The sequence below is a fragment of the Lagenorhynchus albirostris genome, chromosome 14 (assembly GCF_949774975.1).
Source record: "Lagenorhynchus albirostris chromosome 14, mLagAlb1.1, whole genome shotgun sequence".
NCBI lineage: Eukaryota > Metazoa > Chordata > Mammalia > Artiodactyla > Delphinidae > Lagenorhynchus > Lagenorhynchus albirostris.
The window spans coordinates 62,927,741-62,952,286 of record NC_083108.1 but is presented as its reverse complement, the minus strand read 5'-3'; the positions used below and the strand labels follow the sequence as shown (position 1 = coordinate 62,952,286).

The following is a 24,546-nucleotide window of genomic DNA, read 5'->3' as shown; positions in this document are numbered from 1 at the left end:
CGAGCAGCTCGCGGGACCTTGCCTGCTGTCAGAGGGTTGTGCCCGTCCCCCATTGGCCCTCCGGCCCTGTCCGCTCGCCTCTCCCTCGTCCTGCACACGCCCCCTTAGTGTCCGCTCTGCCCTCGTCCTGCAGGGAGGCCACCACACACGGAACGGGGAGCAGACCCAGTCCGAGGCTCCTGTCACGTTCTAGTGCATGTGAGACACGGCACAGTAACTGTGTGCATGCCTTGGGGGTAGCCCAGGCGCCTGGAAGGCAGGAAGCCACCAGCTGCCTGCCACCAGCTGTCCTAGGTGGGAGGAGGCGGCTGGGAGAAGCCTCCCTGGATGTTGGCCCTCACTCCCACCCACTGCCCCGGGCCAGACCCCTGCTCCCCACTTGGCGTCTGGGAGCGGGTCTGAGCGTGGGGCCTGCACCCTTAGGGCCCATTCCCATTTCAGTTCTCAAACACCCATCCTTTCAGACAGAGGCAGGCAGCAGTTTACATGAGGGAATCGCCCACGTGCCAGGTGGAGAAAGTACCCCACAAGCCACACCGCCCTGCGGGCCGCCTGCCACCTGCCCCCTTCCCAAGCCTGCTCTACCCGAGGGGCACTTACGTCAGGCCTCCACACTTTGGGATTTCACCCTCTGCCCAGGCTCCACCGCAAGAAGAGGCTCCATGAAACACCTCTCGGAGCCTGTGCAAGGGGCAGTCAGAACCATGCTGCCCACACACAGACCACTACCTCAGTTGTAGATTCACCCTAGAGGCTGGAACTCGGGGGCCGGGTGGGCTGGGTGTTGTGGGGAGGCTCCTTTCCCAAGGGCAGGAGCGGAGCTGGGAGCTGAGGCGGAATGGAATGTAGCGGGGAGGGATTGATGGAAGCCACAGGGCACGAGTTGGCTCACCGGCTCACCGGCATGTCCTTGGCCCAGCACCCGCCAATAGGAGGCAAGCTCCTGGCCAAGCGGCAGTGTCTCGCTTCCCCGTCATCTCCCAGCACCAGCCTTGAATGGAATCAGTGCTCCGAGGAGTCTAGTGTGGGCCCTGCTGAGGAAGCCCATGGGTATGTCAGCATTCATGGGCTTTGCAATGTGGAGTCCTGTCCCAGGACTGCCTCACCCACACTGTGGTTCTCAGACTTCACCCTTTACTCATTCTGATGCAAGTGGTCCTGGGCACACTGAGAAACACTGAGGCGGGGTCGCACAACAGCACTAGGAGATAGGTTGGTTGCTATTGTCCCCGTCTTTCTGGTAAAGAAACGGCACAGGGCATCGAAGGAACATGTTCAAGGTCACAGGTCCTAAGAAGTAGCCGCGGGCCTTGCTGGGGTCACCATGGTGATGGACAGGTTATAGGGTCTAGGAAGGTGTGAGGAGGAGAATGGGATGAGCAGCACCCGCTCCACCCTGCTTCCTCTGCCCAGGCACCCCCTACCTTCCACACCCACCCCCTCCCCAGACGGTGTCCTTTCATATCTGCCAGCTGCTTGTTCTCCAGACCCTCCTGTTAGTGAACCTTAGTTCCTGGGATGGACAAAAGCCATGTGTGGGCCTGGAGGTCAGGTGGGCAGGGCCCCAGTGGGGCTTCTGAGAGCTCTTCCTCCATAAAAAGTTTAAATTATGCTTTACAATTGCATTGATATAAAGATGAATATATTAATATTATATACTAAGACATTTTCTTTGACCTAAAAGTTCATTTATCTTTTCTGGCGTTAAAACATTTTCTGGGAATTCCCTAGTGGTCCAGTGGTTAGGACTCTGTGCCTCCACTGCAGGGGGCATGGGTTTGATCCCTGATTGGGGAACTAAGATCTCACAAGCCGCGTGGTGCAGCCAAAAAATATTTTTTTTTCCCCTGGGCTTCTAAGGTGGCAGAAAAATGACCCCCAAAGATGTCCAGGTCCTTGTCCCTGGAACGGTGCTGTTAGATGACGTGGTGGAGGGGAGTCAGGGCTGCAGGTGGGATTAAGGTTGCTCATCTGATTTTAAAACAGATTATCCTGGGTCATCTGGGTGGCCCAAGGTCATCACAAGGGTCTTTTCGGTCCTGGCTTTGAAGGTGGGAGGGGCCATGAGCCAAGGGGCGGGGCAGTTAGAAGCTGAAAAAGGAGGGAGAACCTTCTCCCCTAGAGCTCCCAGAAAGGAAGGCACCCTGATGACCCTTGAACTAGCCCATTGAGACCTTACTGGCTTCTGATCTTCAGACCTGTAGATATTAAATGTGTGTGTTTGTGGCCATTGGAAGCTAACCGTCCCTAAAAGTGTCGTGGGCCCTGGGCAGTGTGGGCTCGCATCCCTGTTCTGCTGCTAACCGTCTGTTGACTGCGCAAGTTGCCTAATTTCTGGGCACCGCCCCATCTACACAGCCACCACAGGTAGAGACCTGATGCAATGGCCGGGATGCAGGCCGCAGGTGCGCTCGTCCTGCGGGTGGGGCTGCCGGCGCGCGCAGCCGGCCGCCAGGAGGCAGCAGAGGCCGGCCCCTCCCGCCTGGGCCCGACTGCGCCTGCGCGGCGTCCGCGGTGGCCGGACGGGAAGTGGGCGGGGTCGGCTGGGAGCGGCTAGAGGGCGCCGGGCGGCCGAGTGGCAGGTGAGGACCGTGGGGACCCGGGGTGCAGCGGGGCGCGGGCGGGGTGCTGACGCGCCCGGGGAGGCTCCGGCGGCGGCGCCAGGGGTGCAGGGGCGGGTTGGGGAGATGAGGAGGCCGAGATGGGGAGCCGCGAGGGGCTGGGAGCCTAGTGGGGGCTGAAAGCGGGGGCGGCAGCCGGGACCCGGGGAGCCCGGGGCGGGCTTGGGGGCTGCGCGCCCAGGGTGCAGCGGTGGGGGTTGGGCCCGCGGGGGTGTGGCCGAGCCGGGGGGCCGAGGGCCGTGAAGCAGGATGGGGTGCTGAGGGTTGACGTGCCCCCAATGCTTGGGCTTCCTCCTTCCCCTCCGCCCGCATGGGAGCATCTGGCCGGGCCCCTGCCCAAACCCCTACCCCAGAAGCCCCCGCACCTTTGCCGGACTGCAGCTCTGCCCCAGCGCCTCCACCCCTGGCCTGCCCCCACCCGGCCCTCCCCCAAGCGTATTTAAGGTGTTTTAGTTAAAGCCAGTGCTTGGGCTACAGCAGCTTTAGCGAGACGCGTATGAGATTGAACCTCCGGTAGGGAGGCCATGGCTCCAGCAGTGCAGCTGTGTGACTTAAGGCAAGCCCCTTAGCCTCTCTGTGCAACAGGGAGATATGGCAGCTGATTGTAGGGATTTTAGTGCAGGGCTTAACATAGTGGGGCCTAGTCAATGGTGATGGACGCCTCCCCGCAGCCTTCCACCCAGCTGGACACATGGCTTGAGTGACACGTCCTGAGTGACACATCCTAATGACATTCCCTGGCACGAGTTCTGTGGGTGAGCTGTGCTCCCACCATGGGAGATAGAACATGAAGCTCACTGCTGGCTTTTGTGCCATATCCGGCCTATTGTCACAGTTCACTCTTCCTCCTGCAACTGAGCTGGAAATGACAAAGGCGTGGGAAGACCCCACCTGATTCCGGCTTTGCCATTTCCTGCCTGTGTGGCCTCAGGTTGCTGACCTTCCCTGAGTCTGTTTCTTCATTGCAACCTGGCTGAGTCCAACAGCGTGTACTCAGCATAGTTGTGAGAGGTAAACAGGATGCAGGCCACTCTGCAAACCTCCACACGTTCATTCCTAGAATTCCTTTGTGATATGGCCTGAAGCCAGCCCTGTCCTTAGGACCTGTTCGCTGCCCACCACCTTTAGTAGAGTGTCTTAACTTCCTCTTTCAAGGGGCCAGGCCTCAGGCTGCACCTCCCAACCCACACCATCTGCTGCAGGGTGTTGGGAGGAGGCCGACACCTTCCCTCTGCCCACATGTGCCAGCAGCCGTGCACAAAGGGGCCTTGCACGGAGGGCTGTGGTACAGCCGAGAGACCGGGTGTGGGAGTACAGTTTATAATCTTGTGAGAAGTCAAGCCTGTAAAAAGTGACATTTGCACAACAATGTGAACGTGCTTAATGCAGCAAAACTGTACACTTAAAAGGGTAGAATGATAAATTGTATGTTATGTATAGTTTACCATAAGTGTTTTAAAAAGAAAAAAATACATATGTGGGAAAATATCTGGAAGGGTTTCTGCCATACTCTTCCCAGTGTTTGTTTATGAACGAAGGAATAAGGCTCTCTACTTGCAGAAAAATGTTTGCTGAAAAATGTTTGCAGAAAAATGTTTAACTGTGAATACTTTTGTAACAGTGATGCAGTTTCCCTTCCTAAAGATTGCTGTTTCTCTCTTCACTCCTGTTCTGAAATCAAACAGGACTTGACAAGTATCTTGTCCATACTGCCGAGAAAAACACAGTTGTACAAACACACATTGGTTGAGCTTCGAAGTCAAAACGGTTAACCTGGAGGATAATAAATATTTTAAACGGAAAAAAAAGAAAAATGGGCTTTTACAAGTCAGATGCGAGCAGAAGTGCTATAGAGCCGTGAAGACGGCTGTGCCCCAGCCATGGGGATTTCAGCAGAGGCAGGGCCGGAGCTCTCAGGGCTGCACGTGGGCGATGGGCGCAGAAATGAAAGAGGGGCCTGGGAGCGGCCAGCCCCAGGGTCGGCGGCCCATGAGGGGTGGGCGGGGTTCTGTCCAGTTAGCAGCCGGGCTCCGCAGTCCCACCTTGGCCTGACTGGGACCCTGGCTGGGTAACTTGGCCCTTTTGCTGATGCCTCGCCTGAAAGGTGAGGGTAATAACACGGGGTATTGGGGGGGGGTGCAAGAAGAGGTGGCAGCGGAAGTGTGCTCAGAGGGTGGCGGCCCTGCAGTCCCCTGGCGGGTATTAGCTGCAGCACTGTTATTCCTGCTGATGAGCAGTGCAGAGGGGCTTCGTTCCAGGAGCTGGAGGACCTGGCCTCAGGCCACATTTGGCCAGACCGGTGGAGCAGGTGGCAGTGGGGGCTGGTGGCCCAGTGTCCCTCCCACGCCCCCCCTCCAGGTCCTCATTCAGGAGTCTCCCCCCCACCCCCGCCCCAGCTTCTCACCAGCTCCCAGGTCAGGACCCCCACACGAGGCCCAGCCCCGCCGCATCCCCCCATCTCACTGCCTGCCTGCTGGCCTCCATCCTTCTTGACTGGCTCCTCAGTTGGTCCTGGGAGAGCTCAGGGCTATGGTCCTGCCCTTGCCCCTCCTGACCCTCCCAGGGCTGCCTCTGGGCCCCTTTGGGCAGGAATTTCTCCCTCGCGCTGTCATCTCGGCCCCGGGCTCATATCAGCTGGGGTAGGTCACAGATCCAGGAGCTGGTTGAGAAGAAGATGGCAAGGAAGGAAGTTACTCTTGTCCCTTACCCCACTGTCCTGGCTCATTTCCTGGCCCTTTGTTCTGCCAGGCTATGCGAAAACAAGCCTGGTAGGTCCTGGTGATGCCCACCTGTCTAGCAAAGGCGGGGCTGGGCCAGGCCATGAGAGTAGCAGCCCTCACCCCTCAGGTACACAGTCATGCCTGGGCATGGAGCGGTGGGCACAGGGGCACAGCGGAGACCAGGCCTTGGTGCTGCAGAGGGGAGGGGCTCCCAACCCACCGAGAAACAGACTCGGGGGACTGGGGTCCAGGCCCAAGGAACAGCATCCCAAGGCTGGGAGGCAAGAAGGAGGCCCCTGCATCCCCAGAAAAACCCACCACCATCAGCGAGGTTGAAGGTGAAGGGCCTGAATTCGGTGCTTTGCTTTCGGCTGTGGGCCCTCCCATGCGCCCTGGGAGGTCAGTGAGCACCATTTGACCCTAATCACGTATCTAATGAGCGTGCTTTGGGCCACCAGCAATTTTAGGGCCTCGTATTTGTTTGGACTCAGAATTGCAGGGGAGCTGGGGCCAGTGTTGCCTGGGGCAGCTCTGCGTCACTCACATTTCTCTCCTCTATGCAACAGGCCAGAGCATTTCACAGGCAGAAGAGGCAGCTTGGCCTCTTTCCCTGCCCAAGGGTGTCTGAGCTTCCTGGGAAGTTCACGCCACCTTCCTGTTGTTTATCGTTGGCTCAGGCCCGCCTGGCTGCCTCCTCCCTGCCCTTACCACCCGGCCCGGCCCCCCATCTCACAGTCTTGGACCCTTGTGTTTATAACGCAGTGTCTAGCTTGCTCTCACCTGATTGTTCTTTATCTTACGTCCCTTTATCTTACGTCCTTCATTTGTTTTCCTTCATTTGTTTTTTGCGGCCTGGAGCTGTGTTGTGTCACTCACTTGTGAGCAGACAGGAGGGATGGCCATGACTGGGAGCCTGTCCCCAGAACCTTCCATCACAAGCGCCCCAGTTCCTGTGTTATTCATGTGTGTCTACTTCAAGAAATTAACTTCCAATTCTCCTCGCTGACAAATGAGAGAGGTTTTGTGTTTGTTTCTTTCTTTCTTTGGCCGTGCCACGTGGCTTGTGGGATCTTAGTTCCCCGACCAGGGGTCGAACCCAGGCCCCAGCAGTGAAAGCGCCGACTCCTAACCACTGGACCTCCAGGGAATTCCCTGTTTCTTAATTCTTCACCCTTTGCCCTCCAGACCCTCCACTGATGACACATCTTACTTCCCCTTCCCCCTCACCCCCATGCCTGCTTGTCTGCTGTGTCCTGTCTCTGTTCTTCCAGGAGACTTGTGCTGAGTTAGGAGCTCTGATCCTCAGTGGGCAGTGAGCCCCCTGTATCCCCCATCCTCCAGCCCATTTGAAGCCCAGGACGGTCGGGGTGTTTGTGGACATGGACAAACCTTTTAAGCCTCAGGAGGCCTGGGACTCCTCCTGAGAGGACTTATAAGGCTTGACCATGTCCCAAAGGCCCTGACTCTCCTGGGTTAACCCCTGCTTCCCTCCTGCCCACACGCCCTCTGTACGATGGCCCTGCCACCGTGCCATCAGGTAGCCCTGCCCCGCTCTGGGCATGACTTCCAGGCTCCCAGGCCCAGTGGCATCACCTCCTCACCTTCCTGCTGCCCAGGTCCGGCGTCAGGTGGAACCCCTGCTCTGGCCGTGTCCACCTGCCTCCATGGCCTGGCCCTGGGTCCCTCTCCTGCCTGCCTCTGGCCACACCAGCCGTCCTCTGCCAGGAACATGCCTTCCTCCTCCTTCAGGACATCCCTCTGCCCCGGGCTCTGTCTCCTGAAGCCACTTCTCTGGGCTCCCCCAGGTCCCCTCTCAGGGTTGTCCCTCCCACGTGGGCCCCGGAACTGTGTGTGAGGCCCGGGGGCCCCGCCTTTCTGCCTGGAGCCCCGAACTTGGTGCGGCGCCTGCCCCTCAATGCTTCAAGGGGAAGCAAAGAAAGTGAGGCGCTCAGCACTGTAGGGCGCCAATCGACTGTATTCTTGCCAACCCTCACGTCTCTCCCCAGAATGAAGACCAGTGACCCAGCAGCAGCCCCCCAGGATGCTCTGGGCATGGCCTCGGGAACCCCACAGCAGAACAGCCAGAAGGCAGAGGAGACCCCCAGCTTCCTGGACGAGCTCCTCCGCGACTTCCCAGCCCCGCTGGGCCCAGAGAGCCCTTTGCCATGGAAGGTCCCAGGGACGATGCTGAGCCAGGAGGAGGTGGAAGGCGAGCTGGCTGAGCTGGCCATGGGCTTCCTGAGCAGCAGGTGAGCGGTGTGGGTGCCGGGACAGTGGCCCAGGATGGAAGGGGGAAGCAGCACAGGGCACGACCCTCACCCTGGCTGCCTTCACCCCCTGCCTTCCGCTCCTGCTGACTACATTCTGCGCAGAACTCCCCTGCCAGCCCCGTGGGTTTCCCAGGGCTGCCACCGCCAAGCGCCACAGACCACGCAGCTTAGAGCAACAGAAGTGCCCCGTCTCATTGTCCTGGGGGCCGGAAGTCAGGGCCGCTCCAGGCCTTCCTCTTAGCTTCTGGTGTCACCTGGTCCTGAATGTGCCCTGACCTGTAGACACATCACCCCAGACTGGCTGTTGTTGTCACCAGGCGTCCTCCTTGTCTGTCTGTGTCTCTCGTCTTCTTGTAAGGACACCAGTCCTGTTGGATTAGGGGCCCTGCTCCTGTGTGACCTCATCTTATACCTGCCAAGACCCTAATCCCAAACAAGGTCACATCCTGAGCCACTGGATTAGGACTTCAGCGGACCTTTCCGGGGGACACAGTTCAACCCCTGATGGATGCTAGCAGTAGGTCCCATTTCTATCCTGTCTCGCAGTCAGGGAGGCAGAGGCTAAGAGACTGGCCTGAGGCCTGGCAGTCCCCTGGCCACCAAGACCTGAGAGGTGGTGGCACTGTCCCTGTTTCACAGGCCGTGAAGACAAGGTTCAGATAGGGACACGACCAGCTTGGCAGGTGTCGGGGGAGACGTGCACCACCGGCAGCCACAAGGGAGGCTCATGGGTGAGGGCTGGTGGGTCACTCGTCCCCTGTGAACCTCATCCCTCCCCAGGGGCCGCACCCACCAGTGCTAGTCACTGGGTTACCCCTTGTGCTGGGACACGCCCCAGCCTCTGCGGTGGCGTTCCGTGTCCCCAAGTGCTCTTTCTTCGTGGCAGGTCAGCCCCACCCTCTCGCACCCCTGGGGCACCTGCTTGGTGGGACCCGAGGCCCCATAACAGTCAGAGATAGGAACGTAAAGGCTACGGGCCCACTCCAGGGCCGCGTCCATGGAGCTCGGGGGAAATGCCAGTGACCTGTCCCTCGGTGTGGTGTGTGCAGAGGGCGATGCGGGCTGCTTTGTTTTGCTTTGGGAAAATATTTCAGAGGCAGGTGCCGTAAAGCAGATCAGTGGAGCCAAGCGGGCCTGGGGCCTGACGAGGCCACGTTGGCGGTCTGGGTGCTGGATGTGGGAGAGACGAGGGGCTGGGAGTGCAGAGGAGGGAGGGCCTGGCACCCACCAGGCACCACAGTGGCACTTGGGGGACAGAAGGAACATTGAGGGGCCCTGAATCCCCAGCAGTCACTGGGCAGGGCTGGTGCCCCTGCCAGGCATGAGGAGGGCGAGAGGACCTTCTTGCGGGCAGGGCCTTGGGGGGTGAGTTTAGTTATGGGGGAGGGCGGGTGCCTCAAGTAGGGGGGAACTCTCAAGGTGGAGCGGGGCCCCTCAAGGCCGAGCAGCGGGCGAGGCTGGGGGAGTGGGGAGAGCGCCAGGCCCTGAGCACAGGGGGTGAACGAGCTCCTGTTAATTAGCAGATGACATAGCAGGCCTGAGACCATCGGTGATCGGCGAGAGGCCAGGGTTCACAGCCCCAGAGCCTGAGGCTGGCAGGGGTGGTGCAGGTGGGCCCCCATGGCCCTATAGGCCCCCCATGAATCCACCTTGAAGGATTTTTTTTTTCTTTTGGTTCCGCCGCATGGCTTGCGGGATCTTAGCTCCCTGACCAGGAATCGAACCTGGGCCCTTGGCAGTGCAAGCGCAGTCTTAACTAGCCAGGGAATTCCCAACCTTGAAGGAATTTTAAAGTCTCATATTTTCCAGCCATTTTAATGGATTTATTTTTGTCTTTCCCTAGTATTTCTTTACTGTGTAGACACAGATGTCACACGTGTCACACGTCTACACACGTCTGGCGGTCGGGGCCCCTACCCTCATGTCCCAGCAGCTCGTGTGCAGGCTCTTGGCTATCCAGGCCCGAGTGTGTTGGTCCGCGGGGTTTTTCAGGTTGTAAATAGAATCCTGTGTGAGACTGTCCAGGAGTCAGATCACGAGGTCGGGACTGCGGTGATTTACCTCCAGTCCTCCCCTTGTGGTCAGCGGTCACCTCTCAGGTCCCTAAGTGGTGCGTCCCTGACACTGTGGCCACTGATGTGCGTTTTCATTTCTGCTTCTAGACTGGTGGCTCCTTGGAAACCCCGAGGTGGCCAGATAAGAGCGGTTCTTTTTTCTTGGGTACCTGGTCCTGGTCTCCGAGGCATCGCTGTCATCTTTAGGGGCCTCGGGGCACCAGGCAGGACCCCTGGATGAGACGGGAGGGCGGCCAGGAAGCCAGGCTGGGGACCACATCCAGGCATTGTCCTCTCCCCATGGCCGGAAGCTGCCTCACTGCCCCCAGCGCTGGGAGCAGAGGTGCACTTCTCCCCGCCCTGAAAAAGGAAAGCCCAGAGGCTGGCAGGAAATCCCCACACAGCAGAGGAACACACTTCTCATGCCTTGGCTGGTTGTTTTTCTTTTTTTTTTTTTAATTAATTTATTTATTTTTATTTTTGACTGTTTTGGGTCTTCGTTGCTGCGCGCGGGCTTTCTCTAGTTCCGGCAAGCAGGGGCTACTCTTTGTTGTGGTGCTGGGGCTTCTCATTGTGGTAGCTTCTCTTGTTGTGGAGCATGGGCTCTAGGCACGTGGGCTTCAGTAGTTGTGGCACGTGGGCTCAGTAGTTGTGGCACGTGGGCTCAGTAGTTGTGGCTTGCAGGCTCTAGAGCACAGGCTCAGTAGTTGTGGCGCACGGGCTTAGTTGCTCTGCGGCATGTGGGATCTTCCCGGGCCAGGGCTCGAACCCGTGTCCCCTGCATTGGCAGGTGGATTCTTAACCACTGTGCCACCAGGGAAGTCCATGGCTGGTTGTTTTCTAAAGGCAGGTCCAGAGGCTGCTCCCCTGAGTCACTATCTCATTTTAAAAAATGACAAATTCATCCCAGTAGATCCCTAAGGCCATCTGTAGACACACACCGGGACGCCCAGAGGGATGTGCCCACCCACCTGGCCCAGACTTCGCGGACAGGTCAGGATGCAGGATGAGTCCTAGAGGCTGCAGGGACAGCTGGGGGATGGAGCCACCCCTTATACTCGGGGAGCCAGGGGGCTCTGTGGCTGGAGCGGGCCCCCGAGGCTGGGGGCTAGGCGGGCAGGCCCTAGAGCCTGTGGAAAGAATTTCCTATAGTGCTTCCCACTGGCCTGGGTCTCTCCACCCCCCCGACCTCCCGGAGCTGCCTAGTGTCCCTCTTGTCCCGTACTGGAGGCTTCCCATCCCCCTTGTTTGCTTTCCGGCTCCTGCCTGCACTGACCCTCAGCTCTGCTCTGCGCAGCCTGTCTGACCTTGGTAGCAGCCAGCGAGGTCTTGCTTCCCAGACTCGGCCCCAGGTGGCACCCCTGGGGTCACCCCACTTCTCCAGCTGCTCCGGCTGCTCTCTGCCCCACCCCTTTCATCCACCCAGACCACGTGCCCACTGGCCATAGGCCTCTTGACCTCAGTGGAACCTGAGACTCACTGTGGACCCGCCCGGTCCCCTGCCCAATGCCTGCTCTGTCCCCTCCCATCCACTGCCAGGCCCACCCTCCAAGATGAGGCCAGGAAGTCTAAAAAAGCCCAATTGCAAGACGGGAATAAAGACGCAGACCTACTAGAGAATGGACTTGAGGACACGGGGAGAGGGAAGGGTAAGCTGGGACAAAGTGAGAGACTGGCATGGACATATATACACACCAAATGTAAAATAGATAGCTAGTGGGAAGCAGCCGCATAGCACAGGGAGATCAGCTCGGTGCTTTGTGACCACCTAGAGGGGTGGGATAGGGAGGGTGGGAGGGAGGGAGACGCAAGAGGGAAGAGATGGGGATATATGTATATGTATAGCTGATTCACTTTGTTATAAAGCAGAAGCTGACACACCATTGTAAAGCAATTATACTCCAATAAAGATGTTAAAAAAATTGCAGTGTATGCAAAGTGCAATAAAGCAAAGCACAATAATCAAAGTGCAAAAAAAATTATATAAAATTTAAAAATAAAATAAAAATTAAAAAGCCCAATTGGATTATATCATGTCTCTCTTCAAGCCACACCAAGGTCATGCTGCCTCCCCAGGTTCCCCTTCACCAGCTGTCCCAACAGCTTGCCTTGCCCAGGGACGCCCTGGGCTGCACACAGCCTGATCTTCCAGACACTGCCCATGGGTCCCACGCTCCCTGGATTCCTTTCCTGGGGCGTACGTGACAAAGCACCACGGGCTGGGCAGCTTAAACAACAGAACCGTATTGTCTCAGGATTCTGGAGGCTGGAGGTCCCAGAGCAGGATGTCGGCTGGGCTGGTCCCTCTGGCGGTTGCTGGCAGTCCTCGGCTATAGGCTCAGCTCACCAGTCTTCACCTTCACAGAGCATCTCCCTGTGGGTCTCTGTCTGAATTTCCCCTTTCGATAAGGATACCAACATTACTGCATTAGGGGCCCAGCCTACTCCAGTGGGACCTCATTTTAACTCATTGTATCTGCAGCGACCCCATTTCCAAGTAAGGTCACATTCTGAAGCACTGGGGGTTAGAACTGTAACATACACATTTTGGGAGACACAGTTCAACTTATAGGACTTCCCCAACCCCCAAGGGTCCCCAGCTGGTATTGGGTACCAGGAGCTGGTATAAGGCTGGACGTCAGGCAGTTTGGCCTGGCCACTGTGACCAGCAGAGAGGCAGCTCGCACGTCTGTGACTCCCCCTCCCCACCAGCCCCAGTGAGGGCCCCATAAATGGTACTGCGTGGATGGCCGTCCAGCACGAGGACCAGAGGCCGACCTGCCTGTCGTGGGTGCACGTGGAGTGTGAGCGGTCACCGCTACCTCTGGAAGGGCCTCCGGCAGCAGAAAGAGGCTGGGGGTCTCTGCCTGGAGTGTGGGGCAGGCTCTGGGGTGCTGGCTCCTGCTGAGGAGCCAGCCCCTCACTCCGGGTTTGTGCCCCCAGGAGCGCTCCGCCACCACTTGCTGCCTGCCTGGCCCACGAGGCAGTTTCCCAGCTGCTGCAGACGGACCTTTCTGAGTTCAGGAAGTTGCCGGAGCAGGAGGAAGAGGAGGCCCCTGTGACCCGTGAGTCTCCCTCTTGGGGCCCTGGGCTTATTGGGCAACACTCTCCAGCCAGATGGGGGCCAGGCTGCAGGGGACTGTCAGGGCTCACCTGGCCCCCCTTTCCTTTCCCGTTTTTCTGGTGGACAGAGGGGTTGTGGGCAGCGCCGGGCTCGTGTGCTTACGACAGGGTGTCAGAGACCAGTCACAGGGAGAGACCTCCCCAGCATGGAGCCAGCGGGGTGAGCGCCGTAGCCCGGGAGACAAACAGCCCTGTCCCGGATCACACAGGAGGAGCCCGAGGTGCCAATGGGCCTCACCCACACGCTCTTCCACTTCAGCGGGTGACAAGTGGGTGTTGATGCGAGAGCTGGTCCCGGGGTCCAGTGGTAGAAAACCCAGAGCTCGGGCCGTGTCTCAGCTGATCCAGGTTGGGACCCTTGTCAGGTGGAGACTTGAGGGTCCCTGAGAGCCTGGGGAGGCGCCACAGAGGCCTGTGTCCTGTTCCGGGGACAGCAGTCAGCGGCCAAAGGAGCCCAGGATGGGAATGAGCCTTGGATCAGGCAGGGCCCTTGTTTTGCAGGCCTTTCTGTCCCTTTCTTAGTAGTTCCTTCCAACTATATTCCACCCAAAAGTCGGTTCACGTTGGACCAGAACTGCAGAGAGCGAGAGCCTGTGGGCCAGGCCCTGACAGAGTGTTGGGTGAGCCCCGCCTGAGCAGGGTCTCAGTTCCTCCACACCTGCTGGAGAAGGTGCAGGGCTGTGGGCCAGTTGGGATGCAGAGAAGCAGGGTGGGTCCTGGGGTCCAGCCCTGGGGTGGGCAGGGGGGTGGGGGGCATTTGGAGCCTCAGCAGATTTCCCCTCCTTTGCCATTTCCTATTGGACAGTGTTGCTTTATTATTGTTTGTTTTTTAATTGAGACATAATTGACTTGTAACTGTAACTTAAGTGCACAATGTGTCGATTCGGTCCTTTTATGCATCACAGATGGTTACCTGACACCTCCACCACTCACATAATTACTATCCAGCTATGTCCCTTTAAACTCGGCATTAATGCCACATGGAGGGCAGAGCCAGGATGGGGGGGACACACGTGGCCTCGCCCCCCACCCTGTTCTCTGGCTCCCCGCCCGGCTGCGTTCCAGCCCAGCCCAGCCCAGCTCCGAATTCCTGCCCTGAGGCTGTGCGGGTGACAGACCGCCTTTGTCCTGTGCAGAGCCTGCTGCCCGCGCGGCCCACAAAGGGGCGCCCCGCCAGCTCCGCCCACGTCCAGCGGGAAGTCAGCGCCACCTGCTGGCGGGAAGGAACTGCGCAGCTGACACCCTAGAGCCAGGCCTGGGGGCCCTGCGGGCTGGGGAAGGGGAAGGACATCTCGGCCGGCCCTGCCCTCCAAGCAGGCCTGGGCCCGCCGCCCTTAACAGCTCACCCCTGTCATGGGAGTAGAACACAGTCAAATCAGTCTATCGAAGCCATTCTTGCAAAACTGGCATTACTCGAGTGTTATAATAATCACTGCCCTGGGACTTCCCTGGTGGTCCAGTGGTAAAGAATCTGCCTTCCAATGTAGGGGACGCAGGTTCGATCCCTGGTCGGGGAACTAAGATCCCACATGCCGCAGGGCAACTAAGCCCGTGCGCCACAACTACTGAGTTCATGCGCCTCAGTGAGAGAGCCCGCGTGCCACAAACTACAGAACCCACAGGCCCTGGAGCCCATGCACCACAACTAGAGAGAAAACCTACACGCCACAACTAGAGAGAAGCCTGTGCACCACAACAGAAGATCCTGCATGCCGCAACTAAGACCCAACACAGATAAAAATTAATTAATTTTTTTAAAAAAGAATCAACTCCTGAGGGCGGAGGTATGACTGAGACCTCTGTGTGGCCGGGCAGGTGGAGCCTCCAGCCGCCCCGCCCTGCCCCAGCAAGCAGTTCCCTTGAGCGGCCTCGGCCTCGGGAGTCTGTGGGCCGAGGTCCTCCTTCCTGCCCTCAAGGGGAGGGGATTAGGCCCCATTCTCGAAGGGAGAAGTAGCAAAGCATTTATGGACGAATTTTAAAACCAGCTCCTGGTTGTAGTGGAATATGGGAAAAGCACAAAAAAGTGTCTTTAAGGAAAAGCCTCAGCCGCGGACCCAGCCCTGCGGATGCCCACTGCTGACCTTATGGGGTTTATGCCTTTCTCGCCTCTTATCTTATGGGCCCAAGCGGGTCAAAGGCTTTTCACGTTCTCATGATCAAACCATATGTGTAATTTCCTCTCTTTCTTTTTTTTTCACATTTTTTCTTAATATCATTTTTTTTTAATGTCGTGACGTGAGCATCTCATATGCTTGCAAAGTCTATTTCTGTTTCACCCTTTAACTTTTTAAAATTAAACTCAGGTAACCATAGCCTCGCGTGCGGTTGTGAGAAATAACAGTGAGGGACCCCCTGCATCTTTATCCTGTTTCCCTCAATGGTAACATCTCGAAAACTAGTGAAATATCACGACTAGGATCATGACGTAATCTCATCCCACAAGGATGTCGTGTTACCTTTATGGCTACCGTAATACCCCCTCCCCACCCTAACCCCTGACAGCCACCCATCTCTATAATCTTGTCGTTTCAAGTATGCGTATAAATGGAATCACATGGGATTGGCTTTTTTCACTGAGTGTGGTTCCCTGAGATTTGCCCAGGTCTCTGTGTGTCAGTAGCTCTTTCCTTCCTTCCTGTGAGCACTGTTCGGGGTGCGATGTTTGGGAGTTTATCGTTCACCTGTTAAAGGGTGTCTGGGCTGATTCCAGCTTTTAGCTGTTGCAGATAACACTTCTGGGACCACCGGGCGCATGTCTCATGTGAACTAGGCTCCATTTCTCTGGGATTTGAGCCCCAGGGTGCAATTGCTGGGCCGAATGGCAGTTACGTGTTTAGTTGTGAAAAATAGCAGCTTAATTCGTCACCGGGAGAACAGACCATAATTTACTCTGTTGTTGGATGTATATTATTTCTAATTAATGCACAATTATAAATGATTCTGTACTTGTTCTTAAATTATCTTTGCATATCCAGCTCTTTCCTTGGGGTGGGCTCCCATGAGGGGCGTGGCCTCGCCATGTTGAGGTGGGGAGGTGCTCCTTGTGTGTGTTGCCAAACCAGACACTTCTCATGCTGATGACACAGGCTGTTTGCGCGGTTTCTTAGGCTGCTGTGCTCAGGAGGCCCTGGGCGGCGACGGGCTACAGGGGCCACGGGAAGGGGGTGGAGAGTGGGGAGCCCCCGAGGGCCTGCGGTGGCACTTCCCTAACAGCCCCCTTTCCTACGCCTCAGTGCTGGATGCTGCGGGCCTGGCGCGGAGCCTCTTTGACCGGCTCTGGGAAGTGTGCAGCCAGTGGCAGAAGCAGGTGCCCGTGGCTGCCCGGGTCCCTCAGCGGCAGTGGCTGGTCTCCGTGCACGCCATCCGCAACGCCCGCCGCAGGATGGAGGACCGGCACGTGTGCCTCCCTGCCTTCAACCTGCTCTTTGGCCTATCAGTGAGTGGTCTGCCTGGGCGGGGAGGGCCGGGCGGGAAGTGGGAGGTTGCAAGGGCGGGGGAGGACCCTGGGTACCAAGCAGGGCTGCCGGCTGGAGCCGAGACAGGAGGGATGGCCACGGCTTCCGTCAGGGGGCCAGGTCCCAGCGCTCCTGGGCCTGGGCAGCCCCCAGCCCCTGGCTTTCCCGGCTGAGGGGCTAAGGAACGGGAGGCCCCAGCACCACATGCACCTGGACCCCTGCTTGCTGAGCCTGCTCTCCCCACCCACTGGGAGCCACCTGGCGCCTCTCCCCTCATCCCATGCTCCCCCCAGCTGGGCCCAGAGCAGAAGTTGAGGCTCCCGAGGGTCATCCTCTCCCAGACCCCCCAACGTAGCCTGTCTAGTGGTGGAAACCGTGCTGTCCCACCACACCCTGTCCCAGAAGTGCCCATCTCCACCCTCAGACCAGAGTCTCTGGCTAGGTTGCGGCCTCAGTCAGGCCCAGGGCTGGCAGGACTGTGACCCCCACCACGCTCCCCACCAGGACTCTGTGGACCGTGCCTACTTTGCCGTGTTCGATGGCCACGGAGGGGTGGACGCTGCGAGGTACGCATCTGTGCACGTGCACGCTGTCGCTGCCCACCGACCAGAGCTGCCCACTGACCCCGCGGGGGCCCTGCGAGCAGCCTTCCGCTGCACCGATGAGATGTTCCTTTGGAAAGCCAGGCGAGAGGTGAGAACCATGGTGGGGCCAGAGGGGCCAGGCCTCACAGAGGGAAGGAAGCCGAAGTGGCTGGTGCTGGCAGAAGGCCCTTGCTCAACCCTGCTGGCAGTCGTGTCCTTTCACTTGTGCCTGGAAGGGGGCTTGAATAGAAGCAGTGTGAGGCTGCCCCCACTCCAGCAGAGGGTGTGAGGGCCTCACGGGGAAGGGCAGCTTGTCTTAAAATGCACCGAGGATTTCCCCCTAATTAGGTACAGTGGGATGACAGATGCAGAGGCATCTGCCTGTGGTTCCCAAGAGACGCCACCCCACGCAGGGCCACATGGGGAGCACCAGGGTCAGCCAGGAGACCGAGAGAGAGGAAAGCGTGGCCCCAAGGCTTCAAGGTGACCTCCGTAGGCAGGCACGTCACAAGCTGAGGACCAGATAGTTTGAATAAGCCTGACAGGCTCTGGGCTACGGGGTGGTCCCCAGCCATCCAGGCCAGGGAGATGTTGGCCTGGCAAGGGACCCTGGCTGAGGACATGGGCTCAGACCACCTGGCTTGTGCAGAAAAGGCACAGTCCCTGGGGAGACATTTGCTTTCTTTAGGAATTAGCCCTGGGAGGGGTACTTTCTTCAGGATTCAGAAGGCCCTTGATTTGTCTAAACATCGTAAAGTACAGAAAACAAAACACAGCACTGATATAGGCAGACCTCAGATCTTGCAGGTTTGGTTCCAGACCACCTCTGTAACATGCATATTGGGATAAAACGAGTCACATGAATGTTTTGGTTTCCCAGTGCAGATAAAAGCTATGTTTACACTGTACCCTCATCTATAATCGTGCAGCAGAATTACGTCTAAAACAACACAGGCACCATAAAAAGCACCTTATTGCTAAAAAAATGTTAGCCATCATCTGAGCCTTCGAGTTGTGATCTTTTTGCAGTAGGAACATCAAAGATGACTGATCACAGATCACCATGACAGAGAATAATAATAATGAAAAAGTTTGAAATATTGCAGGAGTTACCAAAATGTGACACAGAGACAGGAAGTGAGCAAATGCTGTTGGAAAAATGGTGACAATAAACTTGCTCGAGGCAGGGTTGCCACAAACCTTCAATTTGTGAAAAATGCACCATCGGCGAAGGGCAATAATGGGAAGCAGCAACACGTGGTCCACCTGAGGCTCCCCACCCCCCAAACACCTCCCCCCGGGGAAGTCTCCCTAGGCTGCTGGTGTCGGCAGTTACCACTATGAGGCGTTTGTTTCTGAAAGAAGAAAGGACGCATCCGGTCCCTCTGTGACCTTACTGCCCACTGAACCTCACCTTGGAACCTCGGGGGTCCTGCTAGCAGGGTGGATACTAAGATCATGTCCCTTTCTGAGATCGAGAAACAGGCCCAGAGAGCTCAGGCCTGGCCCCGTCAACAAGGCTGAGGAGGAGACGTGGTGGGGGCAGGAGGCACTGTCATCAGATGCTCTGAGCACAGACCTCACCAGAATCAACAAGGCTGGATTTGAATCTAAACAGAAAACCTTCCAGGTCTAAGACTGTGAGGTGGGAGCCCCGCCAGCCGGGAGCTCAGGGCTGCTGCTCTAGTCAAGAAAGGAGTCTCTTAAGCAGAGCTGTTTAGTTTAGGCTCTGTTATTAAAAACACCTTTGCCGATACGTAATTAACATGTAAGAGACTCCACTTGTCCAAAGAGTACCATCTGGTAGGTTTTGGCATGTCTATGCCCGTGTGCCCCTCACCATGGTAACAGAGGTATTCATCACCCCCAAAGTTTCTTCTATCTTTGGTCATCCCCGCCCCTGCCCCCCAGCTCCCCAGACACCCACCTGTCTGCTTTCTGACACCGTGAAATGCAGAGTCTGCTCTGCTGACTTGATGTAAATGCCCCTTTCCTGCTGCCTGGTCCCTGCGTGCATCGGTCTGTTCCTGTTTCCCGCTGAGCACTGTTCCGGGATTGGTGTCTGGCCAGCGTGGGGCGTGTGCCTGTGGCGGCCTCGCCGTCCTCACCCACGTGCACCCTCTCCCTGCAGCGGCTGCAGAGCGGCACTACAGGGGTGTGCGCGCTCGTCGCCGGGAACACCCTGCACGTGGCCTGGCTCGGGGACTCCCAGGTGGTCCTGGTGCAGCAGGGGCAGGTGGTGAAGCTGATGGAGCCACACAGACCTGAGCGGCAGGTAAGGGGCCCCCAGGCAGGCAGGTGGTCAGGGGGACTAGGACGTAAAGGGGCCCTGGACCATCTTCCCAGGAAACTCCTGGTGCTCCTCCAGGGGAGGGCTCCCTGCCTGACTCAAGTGGCTGGGGGTCCCAGGACGTAAAGCTTGGGGCTTTAGCTGCCAGGAATCCCGCGCGAGCCCTTCCTGTCACAGCAACATGGAGCCCAGAGCTGCGGGGGAGAGCTGGCCCCTCTGCCCAGCAGGCGGCGCAGTAAGGAGTTAATGGGCAGGGTCCTCTCCTGCACACAGGTGGGGAGTGGTCAGCCACCTGGGCTGTGGGGGAGGAGGGCTTCAGGGAGGAGGTGACGCTGAGTCGGAGATGGAAGGGACCAGACTTGGGGCTGAGAGCTGCAGGGCATGGACAAGCTGTTGGGAGATGCAGAAATGAGAGGGAAGGAGGCAGAGCCAGATCCCAAGGCAGGTGTGGGCCCGGCAGGCCAGGCCTGGGGTCCAGGAGAGAGCAAGTTAAACCAGGACCGGCCGCTGAGGCACTCAACGGCTGCTGCTCCTGGGGCAGGAGGCACTTTGGAAGGAATCTGGTGGCTTCTGGAATGATCGGACCAGCGGAGGGCAAGCTGAGGCCTGGGTCACAAAGATGCCACTGTAGTCGCCAGCCAGCTGTGGGGAGGACCTGCCTGTCAAGTCAGGAGGGAGAAGAGGGAGGCCAGGCTTTGGGATGGGGAGCCAGAGAGGCCTCGGGCCTCTGAGAGGGTGGTGATGCCTTTGGTCTGAGGGCCGGGGAAATCGGGGTGGGATGTTCCCTGGGAGTGCGGGGGCTGTTGGGACACCCCGTGAAGACTGGAGGGGCTGGGGATATGGGCCCGGGGGCCACGCATGGAGCTGCAGGGTCTGCAGTGGGGAGGGTGTGGCAGGAGATTGAGCGAGTCCCATCAGAGATAGGGGGGAAGCAGGAGAGCGCAGCCCTGTGGCAGCGAGCATAGGAGGAACGGCCACCTGCCTGGGCCCACCTGCCAGGTGAGCCACTCAGCCCCTCAGCCCTGGGCGAGTGCGCAGGAGGTGGGGCCGGTGAGAGGAAGCAGTGGGCAGGGAGCCTTGGTGAGCCAAGCTGCTGGGAACCCACCCACCGGCCACCAGCTCTGGGCTTGCCCTTGGGGAGGCTGTTTCGGGCAGGTGGGAAGGATGAGGTGAGAGGGCAGCCGAGGCGGTGGGTGTCCCAGGAGACGAGGTGAAGATAGGAGTGCCCCGAGCCCCAGGATGCCCCAGCCTTGTACCAGGTGAGGTAACAGAGGTGGGAGCCACAGGGGAGGGCACGAGGCAATGGGGTTTTGCTCCAGCACAGACGCTGTGTTACCGCCCTTCAGGCAGCAGGCTCACACCTGGGAAACCTCTCCTTCAGGGGAGTTTATAGGACCGAAACGGTTTTTAGGACTCATGGCTAGACCAGGCCTCTGTGCTGTCCTCTTAATGCCTGGAGCACCGTCGTCCTTTGTGGAGCTGGACAGCGCCTGGATGGGGGTAGGGGTGGGGTGAGAAGGACAAGAATGCAGGGGCACAGGGCTCATCCAGGGCCGGGCACAGGGCTCGTCCAGGGCCTGGCTCAGGTTTCATCTAGCTCTGCAGAGTGGCCGCAGGTACACATGCTTGGGCCATTGAGGGAGGCACAGCATCCCCACCTGGACCCCGGGGCTCGGGCTCTTTCTGCTGCCGTGAGCATTTCCTGGACCCCAAAAGGCTGCTCGGGGACTGGCCGTCCGTCTTCATTGGCACCATCACCTGCTTAGCCATTCCTGCATCTTTGGGATGATTTAGGTTCTTCATCATTTCTCACTGCCTCACTAAGGCTTCCCTTGGGCGTTGATCAGAGCCGCGGCTCCCAGTGCTGCCTTGGAACCAGCTGGTCTCCCCTTGGGCAGCGCGGGCACGCCATCGGCACACGCGGCCTACCCGGCCCACCCTGGCTGTCTCCGCAGGACGAGAAGGACCGCATCGAGGCACTGGGTGGCTTCGTGTCCCACATGGACTGCTGGAGGGTCAACGGGACCCTGGCCGTCTCCAGAGCCATCGGTAAGGAGGTGAGGGGTTTGGGAGGGGTCCCCAGGGCCTGGGAATGTGCTCACCGGGTGGTCTGGGAATGCAGCCTCACCTGCTCATCAGTCAGATTGCAAAAGGGCTCTGGTGAATCCAGAGCACGGGTGTAGCCACCTCGGAAACTTGAATCCTGCACAGATAATTGCAGCTTGTTATGTTCATTAAAACAGTTTATCAGAAAGATCTAGGAGGAAACCCTTGGCAGTTACTGTATGTGCTAAAGGTAATTTTTAATAGACAGTCTATAAATGAGGCTCACCCTCCCCTACCCACCTTTCACGCTGATGATTCTTTTTTCTACCTTAAAAAAAAAGTGAGAAAAACGGCACCCCTCCCCCACCCTATCTCCTGTGGCTGCCAGGCCTTGGTCTGGGGCTCAGACCTCCCTCCAGGGCTGAGAAATCGTTCCCTTCCTGCTCCCGCACCACACCCTGAGACGTGGCCCTGGCCCCTCCAAGCCTCCTGAAACGTTCTGTGCTTCTTGACACACACGGTGCCTTCCTTACAGCTGGACCCCAGGAGGTGGCCCACATGGAGGCCAGGAGGGGTCAGGCTCCTTCCAAGGGGACCGGGACTGGAGAGGGGACCACTGGGCAGCTCCGTGTCAGGGAGCAACATGTCTGGCTCGTGCCCTGGGGAGAAGTGAATGTCAGGGCCACAGCGGGGGAGGAGGACCAGCGGGAAGCCGTCAGGGGAGGCCTGAGCAGGAGAGAAGCCCAGGGCAGGATCCGGCGGAGGCTGTGCCCTGTTCTCTCCTGCGATAGGGGGATGGGAGAGGGTGCATGGGAGGCAGAGCCAGCATCCCGACTCGGCCTAGGTGCCCGTTGGGTGCGCAGGGAGCCGCAGGGGCTGGAGAGGGCCAGGGCCACACCCGGACAGCATCCTCGGCCTGTGTCCCCTCTGAAGTGAGACAGCTCTTGTAGGCAGCTGCCCTTGGCCCTGCTGGGTTCTGACTCTGCCCGCAGGGACACAGGGCAAGTCTGTCGCATCGCCCTGCTCTGTTCCTTTGGAGCACTTGGCACCCTGCGAAGCTACTTTTTCACCCTGTGTTGGAGGCGGGGTGGCTACAGGCAGGCCGGGGCCTGGGGAGGGGACAGCTGCAGGGGCATGGCCCTCACGATTCTCTCCCACGCCCAGGGGACGTCTTCCAGAAGCCCTACGTGTCTGGGGAGGCGGACACGGCCTCACGGGCGCTGACGGGCTCCGAGGACTACCTGCTGCTGGCCTGCGATGGCTTCTTCGACGTGGTCCCCCACCAGGAGGTGGCCGGCCTCGTGCGGAGCCACCTGGTTGGGCAGCAGGGCAGTGGGCTGCGCGTGGCTGAGGAGTTGGTGGCTGCTGCCCGGGAGCGGGGCTCCCACGACAACATCACGGTCATGGTGGTCTTCCTCCGGGAACCCCGAGACCTGCTGGAGCCAGAGACCGATGCTGTGCCGAGAAGCTAGGAGGTCCGGGCCCCCCGTCCCCGTGATCCTCCCCCGCGGATGCCTTAGGACACGGCAGGAGGTGGGCAGGTGACGCCACTCACAGCCTCTGGCCCTGCTTGCGTCACCCCATCCTGGTGGCTGCCAGGGGCATCGCCTGCTCACAGCAGACGGGGTGACAGTGGGATGGCAGGATGTCCAAAGGAAGTCCAGGAAGGAGACCTCACGGAGGAGAAGGGGCCCAGGAAGTGGACAGGCTCTGGGCCCCATCGGGCAAGGGTGGGACCAGAGGCTAAGGCGGCGGCCACAGCCAAACCAAAGACACTGGGCATGCTTGCAGGGTAGCAGGATTCTGTGTGTGGGACCTTCGGGCAGAACCAGGAGCCACAGACATTTTCCAGTGCCTGGGTGTCCAGCAAAGTTTTCCCATCCACCCCTCACTGCCCGTCACTGGGAGGACTTGTAGGGACCAATGTTCCTGTCTGGTCCTGGTGCCCAGCAGGTCCTGGCCGAGCCACGTGGCTTCCCAAGTGGGGAGGGTGGCCTCATGGGGAAGGGGGAGGCGCCAGGGGTCTGATCTGCCGTGCCCACTAGTGACCTCCCTGGTTCCCGCTCACCCCTCGTGCACCAGGGAGGGAACACTCAGACAAAGACACGTGTGTCTTGTTTGTGGGTTTTTTTTTTTTTCCAGGGAAAAGTCTAATTCAGAAGCAGTATTTCAGGTTTTGTCCTTGTTCTGTCAGTGCCAATAGGACCCGTTGTGTCATATAACTTAAGCAGAGCTCAGCACTTATTTTATTCCTTAGAAAACTTAAGAATTGCTTTTTTTTTTTGAGAAACTTCTTTTGCAGTATTACTGGATTTTTTCCCCCTAGATCAGGATTGAAACACACTTTTCCAGGTGGTGTAAATAAGCCATTCAAGTGCCTTAAACAGCTCTAGGCAAGGCTGGAACTGCCGGGCCTGTGACGGGTTCTGATAGCACGTTTCAGTTTTTTCAAAAGCAGGATTTGTTTTGTCAGAATGGTATAATTCTGGCCAGAATTCTTCCCGGAAGAGTTCTTTCTGCCTTTGTGATGCGCCGATGAGAACGTGGGCTGGGCCTTGGGGCTCCAGAGTCGGGGTGACTGTGGCCCTGCCTCTCACATCTCTGACTGGACCCCAGGCTGAGGGACTGAGCTCCGCCAGTGGGCAGGTCCTTGCTGCTGTTTGGAATGTTCCAGAGGTCTTGTGTGTTGGTAGTTGAATTGGTTTCAACAGGAAACACACCGAAGGGGCTCTGCAAGGCCGAGGCAGCCTGAGGGTCTCCGGCTGTGTTTGGAGGCAGGGGGGATGCCACGGGGAGTCTGTCCTGCTCTGCCTGTGGGTGGCGGCCTCTGCTGCCTTGCTTTGGCCGCAGCCCACCTGCCTGCTGGCTCCCATTGAGTAGGTGTAGGGTTGGAAGCGCAGGGCCGGGCAGGGGCTCCAGGCAGAGGTCAGGGCCCAGGGAGAGGGGTACTTGGTGGGAGGACCTGGGCTCCCTGTGGTGGGCAGGCTGCCACAGGCAGAGGCTAGCAGGTCTGGGAAGGGCAGTGGGTGGCTTAGCTGAGGCTTTAGAGGATGTCACTGAGGGGGCTTGGTGCCGGGTCCCTGAGGCTGCAGGGTCCCATGGAGGCGGTCAGAGTCCACCTGCAGTAGGAGGGCCCAGGAAAGGCTATGCAGGGCGCACCGTGATCCCGGCTGCACTGAGGGAGCCTCTGCCCCCCTCACCCAGGGAAGGGAGGGCAGTGAGAGCCCCTCCTAAGGCCAGTCCCCAGGAAGCAGCGGGACGCCACCTGCAGGCTCAGCGTCGTCCCCTCCTTCCCAGCAGGGATGCAGCGGCTGAGACCACGAGCTCAGGGGCTCCTGGTAGAAAGCAACTTTATCATGGTCACAATTCAGAGAGCAGCTTTG

At 58.5% G+C, this 24,546-nt stretch overlaps 1 protein-coding gene across 3 annotated transcripts; it reads left to right on the top strand.

Annotated features, from left to right (window-relative positions):
• The first annotated feature begins 2,531 nt into the window (after nucleotides 1-2,531).
• Nucleotides 2,532-23,993, top strand: PPM1F (protein phosphatase, Mg2+/Mn2+ dependent 1F). Of its 3 annotated transcripts, none has more exons than XM_060120966.1 (8): nucleotides 2,532-2,582; nucleotides 7,348-7,590; nucleotides 12,609-12,730; nucleotides 16,022-16,224; nucleotides 16,748-16,936; nucleotides 18,959-19,102; nucleotides 20,965-21,166; nucleotides 22,328-23,993. In XM_060120966.1, the coding sequence occupies exons 2-8, from the start codon at nucleotides 7,349-7,351 to the stop codon at nucleotides 22,633-22,635; spliced, it is 1,410 nt and encodes a 469-aa protein (XP_059976949.1). In that variant the 5' UTR covers nucleotides 2,532-2,582; nucleotide 7,348; the 3' UTR covers nucleotides 22,636-23,993. The 3 variants fall into 3 exon arrangements, with proteins under 3 accessions (XP_059976949.1, XP_059976950.1, XP_059976948.1); XM_060120967.1 differs by lacking the exon at nucleotides 2,532-2,582 and adding an exon at nucleotides 6,152-6,359 and having other exon boundaries at nucleotides 21,073-21,166; XM_060120965.1 differs by lacking the exon at nucleotides 2,532-2,582 and adding an exon at nucleotides 6,152-6,359.
• Nucleotides 23,994-24,546: the final 553 nt, after the last annotated feature.